At 42.8% G+C, this 21028-nt stretch overlaps 1 protein-coding gene across 2 annotated transcripts in view; it reads left to right on the top strand.

Annotated features, from left to right (window-relative positions):
• Positions 1–21028, top strand: part of SEC24D (SEC24 homolog D, COPII coat complex component) — a 115071-nt gene that overhangs the window by 83131 nt on the left and 10912 nt on the right. For both annotated transcript variants that reach the window (XM_027543733.1, XM_027543732.1), the window contains exons 12-19: positions 3642–3833; positions 4432–4525; positions 11876–11992; positions 12713–12883; positions 13769–13865; positions 13990–14135; positions 16162–16300; positions 17063–17181. In XM_027543733.1, the coding sequence (XP_027399534.1) occupies positions 3642–3833; positions 4432–4525; positions 11876–11992; positions 12713–12883; positions 13769–13865; positions 13990–14135; positions 16162–16300; positions 17063–17181 (1075 nt within the window). The remainder of the gene's footprint in view (positions 1–3641; positions 3834–4431; positions 4526–11875; positions 11993–12712; positions 12884–13768; positions 13866–13989; positions 14136–16161; positions 16301–17062; positions 17182–21028) is intronic.

Raw genomic sequence — 21028 nt, forward strand, 5'->3', positions numbered from 1 at the left:
ACAGGGCTGCTTTAATATACTACATCTGAATTTCAAACTTGAGGAGTGTGAAAGCTATTCTAATTTCTGGAGATAGTCTCTCTCTCTCCCCTTCTCTAAAACTGCTTCAAATTACTTTCTCACATGACTATTCACATGGCTAGTCACTTCACCAACCCCGTGTGCCTTTTCAGCATACTAATGATATGAAGCTTATAACCTATTGATGTAAGTTATAAAATTACACCATTCAGTTCAGTTTAGTTCAGTCGTGTCCGACTCTTCGCGACCCCATGAATCGCAGCACGCCAGGCCTCCCTGTCTATCACCAACTCCCGGAGTTCACTCAGACTCACGTCCATCGAGTCAGTGACGCCATCCAGCCATCTCATCCTCTGTCGTCCCCTTCTCCTCCTGCCCCCCATCCCTCCCAGCATCAGACTCTTTTCCAACGAGTCAACTCTTCGCATGAGGTGGCCAAAGTACTGGAGTTTCAGCTTCAGCATCAGTCCTTCCAAAGAAATCCCAGGGCTGATCTCCTTTAGAATAAGTCTTGGTTAAGGTCTAAGTCGGGTCTTCCCTGGGGGCTCAGTGGTAAAGAATCTGCCTGCAACGCAGGAGACATGGGTTCAATCCCTGGGTCAGGAAGATCCCCTGGAGAAGGCAGTGGCAACCCACTCCAGTGTTCTTGCCTGGGGAATCCTATGGACAGAGGAGCCTGGCAGCTACAGTCCAGGGAGTCGCAAGAGTCGGATGTGACTTAGCAGCTAAACCACCACCACCACACATGTCCAAGGTGTGTTCACCTCTCAGCTAGTCTTTTGAGAAGGGAAAGCCCATTCCTTACTATTGAACTTTGAATTTGTGTCTTTGGTATGGCCAGGGTGACAGACTTCTCTGTCTGACTTTTCCGGAAAAGGACAGAAAAGATTTGAAATGTTTTACTTGTTATTCACCCCAAACTCTTGGCTTTCTTTCTGAGTTGTTTGTGTCTAATGCTGGTGTAGCTAATATGTTCAAAATGCTTGATTTTGGAATATTCTAGTTCTTCAGGTTACTTGATATCTTTGGTGTTGCTCTGTCAGATTCATTCCATAATAATAGGGGCGAGTGTTGAGGGAAAGGGTCATTGAAAAAGGGAACAAACCACGTTGTTCTTTATGATATCCTGTCTGTAACTTTACAGAATTTGTATAGAATTAATATGAAGGAGGGACAGATTCCATTTTCTTGTGGATATGGTTTATCAAGGCAGCTATCCTGTTGAAAAAGAAAATTTTAGCATAGTTCTTTGTTTCTCAAATTTAAAAACAACTGTTCCAGTAAAAACACTACTCCTACTATTTTGTAATAATGTGAGATGTCCTGATTAGATATTTATAAAAAATGTTAATTAGAATTTAAGTGAACCTATGAATCCCAGGATACTCTTCCCATCACTAAAAATGTCCAAATCCAATGGGGAATAGCAATCCAGATTCTTCTCTATAATTTTTGTGTCTTTTGCCTTGGCTGACTCCAAGTTAACTATTAAAAGAGAATAAGTGCCCTTCATGATTTGCTGGACATGTTTCTCTTATGTAATACAAGGTTCACTGGGAAATAGGAGCTTAACCAATGGTGTGCTGGAAAACTGCTCTGAAATAAGCAAAGCCTTTATTTGCATTGTTTGCTCATTCCTGTAGTGTAAATATTTCCAGGAGGCTGATTTTAAGCTACCAACGCAACATCATTCCCCTGGAGTTGGGAAAAGATACAATCAGTTTATCAGTCTGGGCTCTAACCTACCACCCCAAACACGTGTTTCACCGTCATGATAATTGTCCTCAACAAGACCTCTAATTACCCACATTGTGCCAGACCCTCAGAGCAGAGAGCATAAGCCTTGAGCCCTGACCTTTATTGGTTTATAGTCAAGGATTCGGGAAATGTTAACTGAAAGACACTATCTACCAAGAGCCAACTGAGAAGGAGTTATAGGAAGTTAGGAAAAGGAAATAAGTTCTGGTTGGTGGCATCAGGGGAAGTTTCATGGAAGGAGGACTTGTGCTTGGCCTTGAGGAATAAGAGTCTAACGTGTAGTATAGTCATGGTTGCCTGAGGTCATACAGTGTAGGGTGTGCAGGGGATGTGTGTGTGTGAGAGAGTCTGTGTATGTGTAGTTATAAAAGGTAAGGATTCCCATTTCTAAAAATGTTGCAAGAGTCCAGAATACAAACATTTACCAAGTGCTTCTGGAAGAGATTATAAGGATCTATTTCAACTGCCCCCTCATTTATCAAGGCCACAGTGAAGAGCAAATGCCGTCAGCAAAGTAAACAGAAAAATAGAAGAGGGTTTAAAGTCGAGAGTCAGCCTGTACTCTGCTGAAACATCAAGGAAGCTGGAACGTTGACGGTGGGACCAGCAGCTGGAACTTCACATCATTCCAGTTCCCTTTCTCTTGTACTCAAGTAACTCTTCAGGCCAGGTGCAAAGTTTGCAAACCGAGCACACTAGGAGCTTTTTCAAACAAGCTGCTCCCTGAGCAGAGTAAGTTTTACTGAAATCGAAGGGTCAGAGAAAGTGGCATCCGTGTTCTGTAGCTTTTGCACCGTCCCTGAGCACCATGTTATGTCCACCACTGATTCTTAGTAAGAGCATCAGTGGCATCCAGGTGTCTTATTTTAGAAAGGGGTGTGGAAGCAGGAGGGGGAAGGAGAAAGAGGAAAAAACTGGAGTCCGGACCGCTCAACTCTGAATTTACTCAGTACAGACTTGAGTGAGAAGATTCATACCTGTATACTCCTTTCAGGAAGAGCAGAGCCTTGTCCTGGGATTCTGCAAGAATTTTAAACTCTCTGCTGCAATTCTGTAGTCTGTATTGCTTTTACTGTCTGGTTATGAGTATCACAAATGGTTCCCTGGTAATTTCATCGTCAGTCCGTATATTTGGTTGTCTTACGTGTTTCTCTGTATGTTTGTTTATATGGCGTGGTGGGTTAGTCGCCAAGTCGTGTCCGACTCTTGTGACCCTAAGGACTGTAGCCCGCCAGTCTTCTCTGCCCATGGGATTCTCCAGGCAGGAATAGTGGAGCGAATTGCCATTTCCTTCTCCATTGTATGGTATATAACTTTCAAAATCTAGCCCATCTCCTGTTGAGTCTTGAGAATGGGTAAGACGAGTCACAGGGGAGGAGCAGGTCCTTTCTTGATAAAATAGCTGTCTTGTTTGTCATCTGAATGTGTGTTTCTCTTCAGATATTCCATCTGTTACTCTGACCTTCTAGTGACTTCTGAGAGCTTTGTTTATAAAGAATGTAATAAGCCTAGCTTGTTTATGATGGTGGGGGTGGAATACTTTGTAATTGCTATGGCTTGAGAATAAATATATTAGAAAAATACAAATAAATTCACAATATCTTTTTTTTTTTACCTAGGTTTTTGAGAATTTTTTTTCTTTATCAACTTACTTAGTTTTGAAATATCTCCCACCCCACCACTGTGACTCAGTATTATCTACATCTGATAAATGATAACAAAACTTTAAACATATCTTCCATATATTTTATGGAATTCCTTACGGAATTTAATTTAAATTCCGTAATGAATTTCTCATAGAAACCTCTCTCTCATAAATTTATGAAAGAGCCTCAAACTTTTTTTTTCCCCCTCTCTCACAGGGAAGATCAAGAAGAAACTTCTGCAATTCGAGTTGGTTTTATCACATACAACAAAGTCCTGCATTTCTTCAATGTAAAGAGTAATTTGGCCCAGCCTCAGATGATGGTGGTGACCGACGTTAGCGAGGTCTTTGTTCCTCTGTTGGATGGCTTCCTTGTCAGCTATCGAGAATCTCAATCTGTGATTCACAAGCAAGTACCAAGTGCTTTATAATTTAGACCCAGATCACTTGTCTGTCTGTTCATGTCTTGATTCAATCACATATGTTTTGTTTTGTCATTAACAAAGGGGTTTTAACACATGGATTATAAAACTCTGTTAGGTCTGTCTCTTCTCAGTGTAGACCAGTATCTGAAATGAGGAGTGTTTTATTTCTCACACTCAGCCGTGTGAGTGTGAGTCCTCACACTCAGCCTGTCCGTCCCTTCTCTTTGCTGGAAAGGCAGCCCAGGAGTTATTTCCTGTGCGTGGGTGAGCATTTTCACTGATGATGTAGCTAGCACTGTTGTATAATTCTTGGTCTAAGAGATCAGAAATGTGGTCAATAGAAAAGTGACATTTATAAAGAGCGTGATTTTTGTAAATTTTCCAACCAAGTCATGAATTTTGGTGCCAAACCATGCCAGGATATCATTCCCTGAGGGAGGGACCTGTGAAATTCACCCCCAGGTGTTGAGTGTAAAATAAACGCCACATGTATTTAGCCTTGATGTGTTCGTGAGTTACTTCCTGATGTTTGTTATAAATATGCAAAGTATTTAAAGCCTTTTGCTCATTCATTTCTTACAGTTTATTGGATCAGATTCCAGAGATGTTTGCAGACTCTAATGAAAATGAGACCGTCTTTGCCCCTGTCATCCAGGCCGGCATGGAAGCCCTAAAGGTGAGCAGAAGCCACTTTTGGTTGGTAGTAAGTAAACTTTAAAAATGACACACACACGGCAAGTTTCATCCATGAAACAAAACACAGCCTTCATTAAAACATGCAGCTTGCTGGAGGCTGTTCCCCACTTCCCCGCGAATCTCAGGAGGAAATGGCCAGACCGCAGCTCACCCCCAGCGTTTACATTCCAGCGCTGTTAGCATCTGAGCAGCCGATTCTGTCGGGTTTCCAGTTTAGCTCCTCCCTTTGGCTTTCATATGAACTTTATGTGATCTATTTTTAAATTATTGCAACAACATCTGAACTACCAGATATGAAGAGGAAAACCCCCCATTTCTCTCCTTCCTTGGGGTTTTCAAACATGCAGGGGCAAAGTTGTGACAGTCAGTGACAGAAGCAAATGCCACCGGGCCTTCCCGAACGCCATCGGGTGTGGGGCTGGCACGTCTCTGGTTGGGAAGCTGGGCCCAAGTGACTCTGGTCATTGTCGTAGTAATAAAGGCAGTGATTTTAGGAAGGCGGAATGGTTGGAAAGTGCTTCACTCTTAATCATTATTACCTTAGCATAGGAGTCACCTTTGGCCTAGACAGCTAGTTCCTGAAATTGGTTTTTTAATCTTATTATTAAAGTTACACTTAAATTAATTTTTTAAGATAAAATGGCTAGCAATAATAACAAACAGCAACAACAACCCTACAGAATTAAGTTTATGAACTACTTCCACATAGGTTTTGCGTCCAGACGTTTTTAGTCTGGTTCCAGTATAGATGCTTGCCTGGGTTTTTTGATCTTCATAATATTTACTGATGAGATCAAAGACCTGCAGATATCCCTCAAAAAGCCTCAATACATGTTAATTTAATGTAAAGTTAAAGATAAATTTTATATCCGAAAGCTATTTGGAGATGTTAAGTTTCACCCCGTGGAAGCCAGCAGTGATCATTGTTTGGGCTACAGAAAGACTTTAGGAATTCCTGTTTTATTCCACACTGCTAAAGACAAATATCTGTTTCAGTTTGAAAGTTCTGCAGTTGTTATTCTCTTCTCCGAAAAGGTGTCTAGAAATTCATACGTAAATTTCCTGATATGTGATAAGTTATACATGACACTACAGATCTTTCTACCCTAAAGAGTTCGTCCTGGGAGTAGCAGTATATTCACATGTGCGTGCCTGAGAGGAAAGATGAGTGGAGAATCGCAAGCCAGTAAATCATTAGTTAAGACAGCAGAGTGGCTCTTCTTTAGTTGCTAGTAAATAAAATTTTTAAAAAGATAGGCGTGCACACACACAGAAAGTTTCATCCATAATGGAAAATATAGGCTTCATTAAAATATGCATACAGCATCCCAGCTCAACCCCATATATCATTTCTAAAAGGGAGCAATACTGTCTTATCACAGTGGGTTCCACACTGCAATCCACAGGTGGTCTAGAGGCTGCTAAGCATCCTAGAAAGAAAAACGAAGGGAGCAGTTTGTGTGCGTGCTTTCCACATGTCCAAAGTGTGGTGTTACGATACATGACGGAAAAGCGCTGTGTTCTTAATGAGCAGGGTGTTCTTGGAGGTCACTCAGCACCACGCTGACTGCACCGCCCGTGTTCTCAGCTGCTTATCCTTTAGCAGAGGCCAGTTCATTTCAGCTGATCTCCTTTTTATTTTTATATTATACTTGCAGTTTTAATGTTAGAGTAACATATGCCTTTCCACTGATGTTTAAAGAGAAGAAATGAACATCTAAATATAACTAATCAGAAGTCAGAGTTAACAAGTACACTATTCTCACAAAGTAGAATGAGCTCCTTTTGGAGAAGGTAAAGAGCTGTCTTTCTATGAAGATGAGGAGCTGCCTTTACAAAACGACAAGAGTTTGTCACGCTGTCGGTGGCGGTTACTGCCCCATGCCTGCTGGCAGGATGTCCCCCAGCCGCAGCCCTGAAAAGGACTCCGCGGCTGCAGAAGGCCCAGGAGGCAGCCAGGCCCCACCTCATGTCAGTGCGGTCACGTGTTTAGAGGACAAGTACTTTTAAAAACTACAGCTTTTTGGCCCCACTTCCAGAGATCCTGATTCATCAGCTCCACGGTTTACTGATTATGTGTATTTAGGAACCACCAGCATCAAGAATTGCTACTCATTCTGCAGTCTCTCAGAATATCCTCACATTAAGTTAGCTCCCCAGGAAATTGAATACCTGACCCTTCCAACTTCACATTACACTTGGACTAAGAATGCTTTTCATTGAACTATGACTGAACGTCTCATGCTATGCTTTTATTTATTTTTAATTTAATTTGTGTATTCAGCTGTGCTAGGCCTTTGCTGCCCTAGTTGAAGTAAGCAGGGGCGACCCTCACGGTGTGCAGGCCTCCCATTGAAGTGGCTTCTCTCGTTGCCGACCCCAGGTTTCACTAACTGTGGCACACGGGCTCCAGGGCTCAGTAGCCGTGGAACACAGGCTTAGTTGCTCCGCGGCATGTGAAGATATTCCCGGACCAGGAATCAAACCCGTGTCTCCTATATTAACAGGCAGATTCTTTACCGCTGAGATACCAGAGAAGCTCTTCTATGCTTTAAACTAATGGTTAAATTAAGAAAGAACACAATGAAGAAAGTTTCTTTCTTGTGTAGAGAAGTGGAGACATTATTCAGTCTCTAACCTGTAGAAAAGATTCACTAGCTGGTTTCCTAGAGTCAGTTGTGATAAGCATTCTAATTCATAGTTTTAGCCTGAACTACAATAAAAAATACTACTACTACTTAGGGTGGATGTTCTAGTTTCCCTGACCTTTCTACTGATTTCTGCATGTGCCTTAGTAATTCTATTATGATGTGCCTTTAATTGTCTGTTTCCTCAAAAGTTTTTTTACAAGTAGATTATTGCTATAAATAACAAATTAATGAAAAATGTTTCTTCTGCATCTCCCAGGAAGATTCCAGGTGATTATAATTTGTTGTATAAGAGCAGAAACTACTGTTGTACAGTTGGAGCTTGTCTGTGGGTTATACTTTCTGCCTCAAGCAACTTTATCAGGTTTGGATGAAGAAAAAATAGGATAAATGTGTTGTGTGTTTGTGTAAAAATGTGTAAATGTCTGATGTGTGTACGATAGTTCAGCTGCCTTTGACAGTCATACTATCTCATCATCTTTCAGGGCCTGTGTGGCTAAAAATCAGTCAGACTTAAATTTGTGTTTAAGAGTTGGACACGACTGAGCGACTTCACTTCACTTTAAATTTGTATATACATATACAAGCGTACTAAAATTCTTGCCTGAAGTCATCATCAGGCTGAAGGCTAACAGTTTTGAGAACCTGCAGGGTAGTATCTAAATATTGAAGAGACCACATCATTCATTCGCTTGTTCTTTCAGTCAACAAAGATGGACTAAATGCCTGTGTTTTGTGAGACAGTGTTAGGACTACTGTCCCTGTTTCTAAGTTGCTCACAGTGTGTAGAAGAGATGTAACTCTAATACAAGACATGATGTTTATTGCTAATATTCCCCAAAAAAAGGCTGTGGGGGAGGAGAGCAACGAGTACCTCTAGGGCGTCCAGGTCTGCGGCAGGTCAGTGAACAGCTCAGCGTATCCTGCCCAGGAGGCCAGAGCCCGGAATCTCACCCGCCTGGATCGGAGGAGAAGCCGATAGGACAGCAGCGTGCACTGCTTGTTACTTGTGTCCAAGTGGAGACGCTGTAGAACCAGACTCCCCCACTTGAATTATAGCTTTACCTTCTATCGGATAGATGCCAAGTCAAAGCTATATATAACTAGTTGTAATAAACTTTTTGAAGCAAAGACGGAAGACAAAAATGGACATAAAACACGCGCAGATTTGTCACAAAGATACAAAGGGGCTTGTTGGAGCGTTCTCACACACACGCCAGTTCTGTTTTCTGTTGTACACGCCTCCGTCGTGACAGCCCCTTGCACTCTTAGTGTATTTTTTTTTATATATAGTCTTTCAAAATCTGCACCTATTTTAAAATCTGACACTCATAACCCAACTGTATGTGAATTGCTGGCAATGTCTTTCAAGTTGGCCTCAGAACAGATTTCTGAGTTAGCTTTCACTTTCCCATAAAACGAGATAAACAGAGTTAGCCAAAAAGTTGGAGGGAAATGGCCTTTGGCGGTTATGCTTCAAATACATCGTTAGATGCGGGGAGTTCATCTCTCAGTCGTCTTCATGAATGCTTCAGTTTGGTTTCCAGATGCTGTGTCACCACCTTCCCTCCACAGGAATTCATGGGGCACCTGTGGGGTGAGGGGCCAGACCTGAGGTGGGCGCAGGGAGGGCGCTGTGCTAGGGAAACACACGCGAGGAAGGCCCCAGGCCTGCCTTCTGCTGGACCAGAGATCCTGGAAGACGGCAGAATACATGAGGTGTCATGAATTCCAGAAAAGCCTCACCTACAAAGCAGAGTGGGGGCAGAGAGGAAGAGGCAGGCAGCCCTGCCGAGGCGATGAGAACCTCTCTCGGAAGAAAGGGTGCTGGAGCTGAGTTTTGAATAGTGGGTTCTCCAGGTCAGCCCTCCTCAACCTGTCTCCATCATAATGAGAATGACGCGTCACTCGTCTAATCCTGTGTGATACCCTCATGTGGGCACAACCAGATTCTGGCAGAAACATAACATTTTGCAGGGACATAAAGCATATGAAGCCATAGGAGCTCTTTCTTTTATTGCTACCTATCAAAGGTTTTTTAAAGGATGTGATTAATGCAATTAGAAGTCTGAAATTAGTAGCCATTACATATATAAAGAAAAAAGATAAATATGGCTTCTTAATTTTTTTCCTCTAATATTATACTTTATCTTTTTTCCTTCAGAGTTTTACTCAATGGGTAATATTAACTAGGCAATCATGTATGTGTAATTATGATTAACACCATGTCCTGGATCATTGAATTCTCTCAATATTTTTGTATGATAGTTACGATGATTCCTATGTCATATAATTAGGTAATTGAAGCATGAAAGTGAAAGAGAAAGTCGCTCAGTCGTGTCCAGCTCTTTGCAACCCCATGGTCTATACAGTCCATGGAACTCTCCAGGCCAGAATACTGAAGTGGGTAACCTTTCCCTTCTCCAGAGGATCTTCCCAACCCAGGGATCAAACCCAGGTCTCCTGCACTGCAGGCGGATTCTTTAATAGCTGAGCCACAAGGGAAGCCCCATTGAGGCTTAGAGAAGTTAAATATTTTGCCCAGTGTCATTTAGCTAATAGAATGGCTGGGATTCTAAACCCATGCAGATAGGAACTATACCCATGATCTTAACTCCTGTGGTATAAAATTACAATCCTTCCATGGATAGCAAAGATCTAGATGGATAGAAGAATTTTTGATAATAAATTCCTTAGGGAAATTGGGCAGGTAAGGCAAGAAAAGTCAAGGAAAAGATAGATTTTTAAGAAAGGTTTTATACCTTTTCTGCTACTTGAATTAAGACAAAAAAATACTTTTCTAAAAATGATAAAAATGAAAAAAATTTAGTCATGGAATTTCAAAACCTTGAATACTGTTGTTATCAGTATCACTGGAAATGTTACTAGGATTCGGTTATTGGAACTACCGTGTGTCTCTCGGCTGGAGTGTTGACAGCTTGCGTCTCCTGTGCTGTGTCTGCACGTGGAGGGCCACTGTCCATGCTCATCACTCTTTACAAGAAGAAGGCCTCCCTGCTCCTCATTAATGTTGTGTCTGTCAGTAATTTGTAATAGAAGTCTCGGGCAACAGTAAAACTGCTGCTCATACTGAGTCCCACAGCAAAGATGAGGCGGGGCTTGGGTTACCTCCCCTCCCCAGGGTATCAGCGGGGACCCTCCCGCTGGGACCCAGTCCACACAGCACATCAGAATGTCACGTGGTGAGACGCATTAAGACCAGGCTAACCTTGAGTTCTCTTCATTTGCTTTTTGAGGAAGTTAGTCACAAACCCACATACCTGATTATTAGCAATAACTTCCCAACACATTTTGCAGCTGACCCGGGCACACCAGCTTGTGCCACTGAACCCCATCTTTGCACACACCGCTCCAGGTCACAGAAAGGGAGAGATGTATTCCAGCCAGAGGGGACAGTGCAAAGAGAAAGAGGTGTGTAAAGCATATGGTGTACTCCAGGAAAGCAGGAAGGGTTAGAACTTCCAGTGTAGGGGATGGTCAGGGCAAGAAGATTAGACTGGAAAACAGATTCAGACTCAGCTCCAAAGGGCCTTGAAACTCTTTTTCCATGCTGTGTGACCTGGGCCAGACTGGCCATCCAGTCTCCTGACCTTAACATGCAGCCCTACCTTCTTCCCCAGGTTGTCAGCATGAAATAAGAAATGTGTGCGAAGGTCTGGGGCAGAGCTGCACACAGCAAATGTTGGTGTAACACATCCCACCGTTTCCTGGCCTTCCCGCCCAGATAAAGGGATGTGGACTTTATCCTGTAATGGAAAGCCTTCAGGCATCACAGGGAGAAAAGCCAGCTCTGTGATCAGAACGGTTGTCTTCGTTTCGAGGCAACAATGTGCCCAGGCGACTTGGAGAGAGGCAGGACTGCAGGGGGGCAGTATCTGGAGTTAACTACTTTCAGTAAGCTTTGCTCATATGCTACTTCTACTTCAGCTCCTTAAATAAGATTTTAAATCTTAGTGCTGAGTCGATGTTCATGGCGCCCACCTGGGCTCTGTTACTTCCCAAGGACTACAGGTCGACAGGGTCATCGTGATCCCACATTTTTTCCTTCTGTCCTCTTGCCTGAAAGCTGGTTCCTCTGTCTCATGTTGCCGCAGCACCACTGCATTCTTGCGCACTGCAGGTGTCATGTGTGTTTACTGACAGTTTCAAAGAAGAGCTCCTATTCCATCAGGATCCTGGGAATCAAAACTTCTACTTTTGGGATTCACCTGGTTCTGAAAGACTTGTGTTAGCTAAAGGAGAAAGTATTTTTACTTGGACACATCATTTTACCAGGTGTTTAAAACATCATGGTACAGAGACCTACATTTAAGTGTTGGCTCTTTGGGGATTCCCGGTGGTCCAGGGGTTGGTACTCCGTGCTGTCACTGCTTGGGGCCTGGCTTCTGTCCCGGCTGGGGGTTCTGCAAGCCCCGCAGTGCAGCCGATATGTTCATATTTATAGTCTCTTTCATTTACAGGTTGTTTGACTTGAAGCAGATCTCTCAGCTTCCCTGAGCCGTTCCCCAGTCTATATAAGGCACAAACAAGGTTATTGTGAGGATTAATGAGATGTATACAGTGCTCGGCTCATAGAAAGGACTTATATTTTATTTTTCTGAGTCCCTTACAATAAAACTTTCCCACCGAAGTCTTTTTTTTTCTTTTTTCTTTTTTTAAAGGCAGCAGACTGTCCTGGGAAGCTGTTCATCTTCCATTCCTCTTTGCCAACTGCAGAAGCACCAGGGAAGCTCAAAAACAGAGATGACAAAAAAATGATTAATACAGACAAAGAAAAGGTATTTGTAAACAGCTGCCCTTTGAAATGTCATGTCAGTTCTTACAAGAGAATAGAGAGAGAGGGCATGTGTGATTTGTGTAGGAAAGGGGGCAAAGTTAAATGTATAAATCCAGGGTACTGTACATTGTAAGGAAGATTGTGAATTATAAATAATTTAGGAAACTGTATATTCCTAGGGAAAGTGATATCTGACCTACATTAAGATAAAATCTCAAGCTGCTTCATGTATAACCCATGTAAGACACTGGTTGGTAAGACTGTTACGGGGATGGGAGAAATGGGAGAAAATGCAGAAAGGTCAGGTAGAGGGTGAAAGTGATGGACAGCCCCCTAGGACGGCAGTCCTGAGGTGCCTGGGGCTCAGATAACGCTTTGCTCAAATCCTCTGAGGTGTTGCCCTGGGACCCTGTCAGGGGGCAGGGTGAGCCGTGAGGCAGGCGTCCAGCCGGGGCCATGGGACCCCAGACAGGTCGCCTCATGTCGGCCTGTGCAGGGAGGGCAGCGGCGTCAGCGTCCCTGGAGTCATCAGGGGGTCAGATGACACCACGCACACGCGTGCACTTCACGTGGCACACGCCTGGCACGCGAGGCGCTCGACGCACAGCCGCTACGCTGGGGAACACCACAGCTTGCTTCCTCAGCCCGGAGAACGCAGTAGAAACTAACAACAGAAACGTTCTGTGGGTTTCATTCCCCCTCTGTGCGTCCTTTTCTTCAGATACTTTTCCAGCCTCAGACCAACATCTACGACTCTCTGGCCAAAGACTGCGTGGCTCACGGCTGCTGCGTGACCCTCTTCCTCTTCCCCAGTCAGTACGTGGACGTGGCCTCCCTGGGGCTCGTGCCTCAGCTCACGGGGGGGACGCTCTACAAATACAACAGCTTCCAGGTAAATGCCCGCTGTCTGTTCCCCGGGTTTCCTCCTGCCTCTCGGAACTTAAGAGAGCTGCGCCCCCTTGTGGGCAACCGACAAATGTGAACTCTGGAGCCGATGGAAAAGGATGGACCGGTGGTTAAGAATTGCTTTCCTGGGAAGGAGAGGGCGGGACGAAATGGGAGCGTAGCACTGGCATACACACGCGACCGTGTGTCAAACACTAGCCAGCGGGGACCTGAGGTGTAGCCAGGGAGCTCAGCCCGGGGCTCTGCGACGACCTAGACGGGGTGGGATGCAGGCTTAGGATGGAGGGGATGTAAGCATACTTACGGCTGATTCACGTTGCTGTGCGGTAGAAACCAACACAATACTGTAAAGCAATTATCCTTCAATCAAAAAGAAATTTTTTAAAAAATTACAGAAAAAAATTTGCTTTCCTGCTTCCTAAGGTATGGCAACAGACTGAGCTCAATTCAGCCTCAGGTTTGAATATCAATGTAGCTTCCTTGTTGGAGGGAAATAATATTTTCTATAAAATGTTTATATGTTGTATAAAACTTTATATTCCGTATATTTAAGATTGTTTTTTAAAGTGACCATGTTTTGTTTTAAATTGTTATGGTTTGAAGGGGTCAGTTCATTATACCCCCTCTTCCAAGCCTTAACTGAGTCAAGAGGTGATCAGAATGTCAGCAGTGGAAGGGACCCAGGTCTGTGGGACTTGCTTGCTACGCCTTTCCCCTCCATGGTGTCTATCTGGTGGTGTCTATCTCTGGTGGTGAGACAGATTAAGATTTCTGGATAAACGAGGTTTTAATCAATTTTTTTTTTTTTTTAAAGAATTGTTTTCAGTATTTTACTGCCATCTGGTGGACATGATCGTCCTTTATTTTTTAGATGCACTTGGACAGCCAACAGTTTTTGAATGACCTCAGAAATGATATTGAGAAGAAAATAGGATTTGATGCTATTATGCGGGTTCGCACCAGCACAGGTACTTTCATTTATACTGTTTTTCAGGTCTCTGATGTATAATTGCTTCCTCTTGAAACTAACAACAGGCCAACAAAGAAAATGACAGTAAAATAAGGAGAAACAAAACTTCTGTTTTTCCTCAGGTTTCAGAGCCACTGACTTCTTTGGGGGCATTTATATGAACAACACCACCGACGTAGAGATGGCAGCAATCGACTGTGACAAGGCCGTGACCGTGGAGTTCAAGCATGATGACAAGCTCAGTGAAGACACTGGAGCCTTGATTCAGGTGACTCAGAATGGACTCCTGTCTTTTGCTTAGTTTGTTACTGACAGTGATCATTGGGGAGACTCCCAAGACCATCAGCTGTGTCAGTCTCTCCATAAGGAAGTCCAGCTCCGTTTCTCCGAAGGTGGAAGCCACTAGATTGGAGCGCTCTGTGGTTTATTCTGCACACCCTGGTTCCTGTGCAGTTTCTCTCAACTAATGATGTCTATGGAGTCTTTGCATGAGACCTCGCAGACTTGAGGTCAGATGACAGGCATTGGTCCCCAGCCCCCTGGGTTTGCTGCACCCCTGCCATGCGCTGTGCCAAGGCGGGTCATCATATCAGAAGCAAGTGTCCACAGGACATGGCTTTGTAGCAAGTAGGATTAACTAGAAGCCATGGAGACTTTGACATAAAACAGGAGAAATTCTAATGGTCAGTTTTCAGACAACAGTATCACTCTCAAAGAAGGGAGAGGTTGACATCAAATTGAGGAAGAACTCTAGTAACTAATGTGTACTTTAAAATCACAGAAATGGGGAAATGGTTACTTGTTCGCATTACCAAAATGTGTACGTTTATCATTAGTATAAAACCTGTCACCAGAGCTAGCTGTTTCTTTTTGGGTGAAGTGAGCCTGGAGTAGGACTATGATAATGTGGAGGTATTATTTCTGGACCTGAATCCCTGGCAATAAAATCCAAGCTAGGAAGTGTAGCCTCGTTGTGGAAATGCAAGCAGGTATTTGCATGTGAACAGCCCCATTAAAACCTAAGTTTAAACCAGCGAAATGCTGCATGGACACCCAGTGTATCGCTGGCCATCATTCCTCCCTTATGTGTTGTTTCAGTTCAGTTCAGTTCAGTCGCTCAGTTGTGTCTGACTCTTTGCGACCCCATGAATTGCAGCACACCAGGCCTCCCTGTCCATCACCCTCCAACTCCTGGAGTTCACTCAGACTCACGTCCATTGAGTCAGTGATGCCATCCAGCCATCTCATCCTCTGTCGTCCCCTTCTCCTCCTGCCCCCAGTCCCTTCCAGCATCAGAGTCTTTCCAGTGAGTCAACTCTTTGCATGAGGTGGCCAAAGTACTGGAGTTTCAGCTTCAGCATCATTCCCTCCAAAGAAATCCCAGGGCTGATCTCCTCAGAATGGACTGGTTGGATCTCCTTGCAGTCCAAGGGACTCTCAAGAGTCTTCTCCAACACCACAGTTCAAAAGCATCAATTCTTTGGCGCTCAGCTTTCTTCACAGTCCAACTCTCACATCCATACATGACCACTGCAAAAACCATAGCCTTGACTAGATGGACCTTTGTTGGCAAAGTAATGTCTCTGCTTTTGAATATGCTATCTAGGTTGGTCATAAGTTTTCTTCCAAGGAGTAAGTGTCTGGTAATTTCATGGCTGCAGTTACCATCTGCAGTGATTTTGGAGCCCAGAAAAATAAAGTCTGACACTGTTTCCACTGTTTCCCCATCTATTTCCCATGAAGTGATGGGACCAGATGCCATGATCTTCGTTTTCTGAATGTTGAGCTTTAAGCCAACTTTTTCACTCTCCTCTTTCACTTTCATCAAGAGGCTTTTTAGTTCCTCTTCACTTTCTGCCATAAGGGTGGTGTCATCTGCATATCTGAGGTTATTGATATTTCTCCCGGCAATCTTGATTCCAGCTTGTGTTTCTTCCAGCCCAATGTTTCTCATGATGTACTCTGCATGTAAGTTAAATAAGCAGGGTGACAATATACAGCCTTGAAGTACTCCTTTTCCTATTTGGAACCAGTCTGTTGTTCCATGTCCAGTTCTAACTGTTGCTTTCTGACCTGCATACAGGTTTCTCAAGAGGTTTCAGTCAGTCAGTTCAGTCGCTCAGTCATGTCTGACTCCTTGCGACCCCCTCAAGAGGTTTAGTCTTTAGCAATAATAGGAAAAGCCTGTTGGGGGGTTTAGAGGTCTTGGAGCTGTGCATGCTGTCCTGTGCATGTAAGTAAGACCAGGCTAGCTTGGGTGGACGTGCTAACCTGCAAACACGTTGCCTCTGCAGTGTGCCGTGCTCTACACAACTGTCAGCGGTCAGAGACGACTTCGGATTCACAACCTGGGCTTGAACTGCAGCTCCCAGTTGGCGGATCTGTATAAGAGCTGCGAGACAGATGCCCTCATCAACTTTTTCGCCAAGTCAGGTAACTCTCTGCTAATCCTGGGGTGCAGAGTACCTTGCCTAGTGGTTCAGGCAGCCTTGTGGGTTAAACCAAGTTAGTAGCTAATAGGTCTTGGGATGGTGTAGCCTTCTGGTGGGTAAACTCGGAATTTATAAAAGCAGAGGGTGAAGAATAAGAGTCAGCATTTCTAAGTCTAGACAAATAAGAACACTGAGTCCTTCCCAGGGCAACAGAGTTGAAATTGAGGAAGGTGATCCTGAGACTCATGATGGTGTGCCAGTGTGTCCTGAGGCACATGGAGATAATGGAAGAATAGGGTCCCTCACATGAGACTGAACTGGATTAGCCTTACCGAGATAATTAGGAAGTGGTAGGGGCCCTAGATGGAGTTTCCTGGCTGCTCCTCCCCTCCTTGTCCCAAACCCCAGCTGAAATTCTACACTGAACTTTGGAAGAGCAGTCCAGCCCATAGGAGTTCAGAACATTAGAGATGGTGAACTGGTCTTGCTTTTCTCTATGAGTAGAGTCCTGTTTCTAATCTTCTGAGGACGAAGCTGGACCGATTTCCTGCCTTTTGTTATAGGTAGGCTACTGTTTTCCCTTGGCTAAACCATCATACTTACTCAAGAGGAGAGCCTTACCCAATGACCTTAACATTTTAAAATGCTGTTATTCCTGGCTGAGCGGTCTGAAGATAATAGCAATTTGTTCTTTGATTACATTTGGAGGGATTCCTTTCTGAGCTAAACCTTTTATGCCCTTTTCATTGTTTTGTGCAAACAGCTTTTAAAGCCGTTCTTCACCAACCCTTGAAGGTCATTCGGGAAATTCTGGTTAACCAGACTGCCCACATGTTGGCCTGTTACCGGAAGAACTGTGCTAGTCCCTCCGCAGCCAGCCAGGTAAGTCACCCTCTGTCTTCAGGGACCTGCTCACGCCACGCTCTGCTGCCGAGGCTGCTGTCGTCTGGGCACTGAGATGCTGTCTGGTGAGCTGCAGCTGAGAACACTGGGGGTGCCACTGGGGGACCACGGTATTTTTATGTGTGAAAGTCGCTCAGGTATGTCAGACTCTGCAGCCCCATGGACTGTAGCCCACCAGGCTCCTCTGTCCATGGGATTCTCCAGGCAAAAATATCCGACTGGGCAGCCGTTCCCTTTTCCAGGGGATGCTCCCAACCCAAGAATCGAACCCAGGTCTCTCCTGCATTGAAGGTGGATTCTTTATCAGCTGAGCTACCACGGAAGCCCATGGTATTTTTACAGCCAACATTAAAAAAAACTTAGTGGCTGACAGTCACTACGTTACGTAAAACAAAAGAATATTATATGTAAGAAATGTCAGTATAAATCAGGTTTTCTTTTGCATATAGATGACGAGTATTACATTGTGAAATGGGGAAGCTTAAATACTTTTTGGATATATTAACAATCAAAGTTGACACAAGCTAATGGCAGAAATGACTTATCTATATTTTATAAACACAAAACTTATAAATTCTGAAGTTCTTTGTATTTAATAGTTAATAATAGGGAATTCCCTGGCAGTCCAGTGGTTAGGACTCTGTGCTTTCACTGCAGGGGGCACAGGTTTGATCCCTGGTTGGGAACTAAGACCCCCATGCTCACAGCCAAAAAAACAAAAAATTAATAATAGGTATGAAGAGTTTTGAAAAAAACTGGCTAATAACTTGAAATTTTAGAAGATCTTTTAAATAAATCTGACTCATGAAAACAAAAGACAAAAAAAAAAAAAAGGCAGAACCTCAGGCCCACACTTATTTTTGCATCTGTTCTCTTTTTCATAATCTTTCCCATCATAGCTAGATGCCATTTTTCATAGCTGTGTATTGAACATCTGAACCCAGAATCAAAGAAGACAGCAACAGGTGGGAGACTTTCTGGTTAATTCTTGTCCACAGTGACACCTGAAACCCCACCTAAAGCAACCCTTCAGCAGCAACAATAGTAGAGATACATCTGGGGCCAAATTCATAATCTGGGTAATGCAGGAAATTAAAAGACTGTTATTAGTTTGGACTTTTTACAGAAATCCCTTTGCTGTCCAGAGGGATTAAAGTAGCCATCCATTCTTTCATCTCCTGCTGATAATCACAGAGGCAACTCTTAGATCTGTGTGAGTCCGCCCTCTTTGTTAGTCAGAGGGTTTGCCTCTTCAATAAACTCAGCGTCAGCCCCGTTTCGGAACATCCTACACAGAGCCCCCCAGGAGCTCCTGGGTACAGGCCAGTCAGGACCACTGCACCCCCCAGTCTCACTGTTTTGGAGCTCTGGCAACATTGCTCTGTGTCTGGAGTGTCTCACACATCAGGAGGACTTGCTGAAGAAGAACAGGTACAGTTAGTGAGCTCTAAGGAAGTTTATTTGCTACAACAATTGGATTCAAAAAACCTTACATTAAAAACAAATCTGTTGCCTGCTTAGGGAAGAAATAAAACTGGTCGGTTCCTTCTGGTTTAAAGTTACAAGCTTTGCCTTTACTACTAGATCATCTGTTTGCACAGTTTATTTCTGGAGTGACAGCATTCTGATGCCAGTCTGTTTCTGAAAAAAGTAGGTAAACATTATTCCTGTTCTTCTGGAGATTTTTCTTTCTCCATTAGCACATTTCAGCTGTACCTTTACCCATCAGGGAGTAGGGAAAATGTAGAGATGATAATACTGTTAGTAACAATGATATATTAAAAATACACCATTATTTAACAGAATGGCTAGACTTGAGGTTTTTCTCAGAGAATATAACTTCAAATTTGGTAGTCTTTCCATAGTTCACTTGCAAGAAATTATTTCCATGGGGAAATTTGTAAAGGAATTCTGTTTTATTCAATACTACAGAGCCCAAAGTTTCCTTGGTCCAAGCAAGACTGTTAAGGAGCTGTGTACTTGCATTATATGAACTGAACCTCAGGAGATACGCTTTTACTGAATTGCCAGGGCCAGCACAAGGTTGATGCAAAAGAGGAGCTTAAGGTGCAAAATTTAAGGAGGCACCCATTCTGCAAGTCATAGGATAGATGCTGGGTTAAGACATATAATTTAAAACAACATTAAAACAATTTTTAACCTTACATAAGCAATGTAGCTTCCTTTTTATTAAATATAACAACTCACTGTCCCAAACGTAAATATATTACATCATATGGGAGTACACTGACTTCAGGAGGTAAGTCGCATCACCTTAACTGGAAAGTAATAGTTTTTTTTTTTTCTATTACCACATCTGTTACTTCAAAACCCAAAGCAGAGAATTCTCCAAATTCAAACTGGACTCATATGAATTTGCACTCCCTCCTCACTCACACCTTTTCTTCCCGAGAGTAATTTCACTATTTATGGAGAAGATCAGGGAGGCAAGGAAAGGTTTTAAGTACTGATCCGTTACCACATTTCCTTCCCTACCTCAAAAACATTGTCTGTTTTCTTTCACTCTAACTCAATTTTCTTCATCACAAAATTTCCTTCTTACTTTCATTCTCTGTTCTGTTCCTCCTGCCCTCTGTAGTCTCCTCTAATCAGACTTTTTAGTCCTGAAAGAGTCATCATGGGCCAAGCTCAACTCTTTGTGGTATTTAGGGCAACAGATTTCTAAACTGTCTTAATATGACCTGATTAATGAGAAACAGCCAGTGACTTGCAAGATAATATTTAAAAACTGTACATACATGCTTCTCTCTGGGGATCTAAGAACATTTTTAATCCATAACAGGTAAGATCCCTAACTGGTAATTAGCCCAGAAATAGCCCTGGGGCCACTTGGCTCCAGTGACCATGGTTTGTGTCCTGTATCCTTGGATCGTAATTTTTCTTTTTTTAAATCCTAAATTTCTTTGGCTGAAAGCATATTCCAGTACCAAATGCTGTCAAATAAAAATACTTTATGCTAAATAAGTGAAGTAAGTCAAAGAAAGATAAATACCATATGGTCTCACTTGTATGGGGAATCTAAAAGACAAAAACCTAGCTCAGATACTGAGAAGAGACTGGTGGCTGCCGGGAGGTGTGGAGGGTGGGCAAAATAGGCGAAGGGGCTCAAAAGGTACAAACTTCCAGTTATAAAATAAGGAAGTAATGGAGATATGATGTACAGCATAGCTGCTCTAGTTAATGCATGTTTGAAAGTTGCCAAGAGTAAATATTAAAAAGTTCTCATCACAGGGAAACTCTGTAACTTTGTATGGCGATGATGTTAACTAGAATTGTGATCATTTCACAGTATATACAAGTATCAATTATTATGTTATATACCTGAAACTAATATAATGTTAAACATTATTTCTCAATTAAAAAAAAATTTATGCTAGAGAAGAAATTCTAAGAGCATTTCCTCATATGAGGAAACATGCGTTTATCTGTCTTTGGTTTTTTTGAAAGGAGATAAAAATTGAGAGGAAAAACAAACTGCAAAGTAGAATTGTTCTAAAATATATTTTCCTTAACCAGTTAGAAAGTTCTGTCTTACATATTCCTTACTTAGAAGATCATGAGAAGCGATGATAAAGGGATTTGAGGAATAAATCCTATTAATAACAGAGCCCTAAGGGAAATTTTCCTTTCAGCGTGTATTCTGTTAAGGGAATATTTTTTTAATATTAAAATAGAAAGCTAAAAAAAAATCATGAATTTATAGACCAGATATTTATATTTGCAGATTATCTACTGTATATGCTTTTCTTTTGGATATTTTGTTCATTGACCTACTATAAATGGAAGAAATGACAGTCTCTCTTGA

Source organism: Bos indicus x Bos taurus, chromosome 6 (assembly GCF_003369695.1).
Source record: "Bos indicus x Bos taurus breed Angus x Brahman F1 hybrid chromosome 6, Bos_hybrid_MaternalHap_v2.0, whole genome shotgun sequence".
Taxonomy (NCBI): domain Eukaryota; kingdom Metazoa; phylum Chordata; class Mammalia; order Artiodactyla; family Bovidae; genus Bos; species Bos indicus x Bos taurus.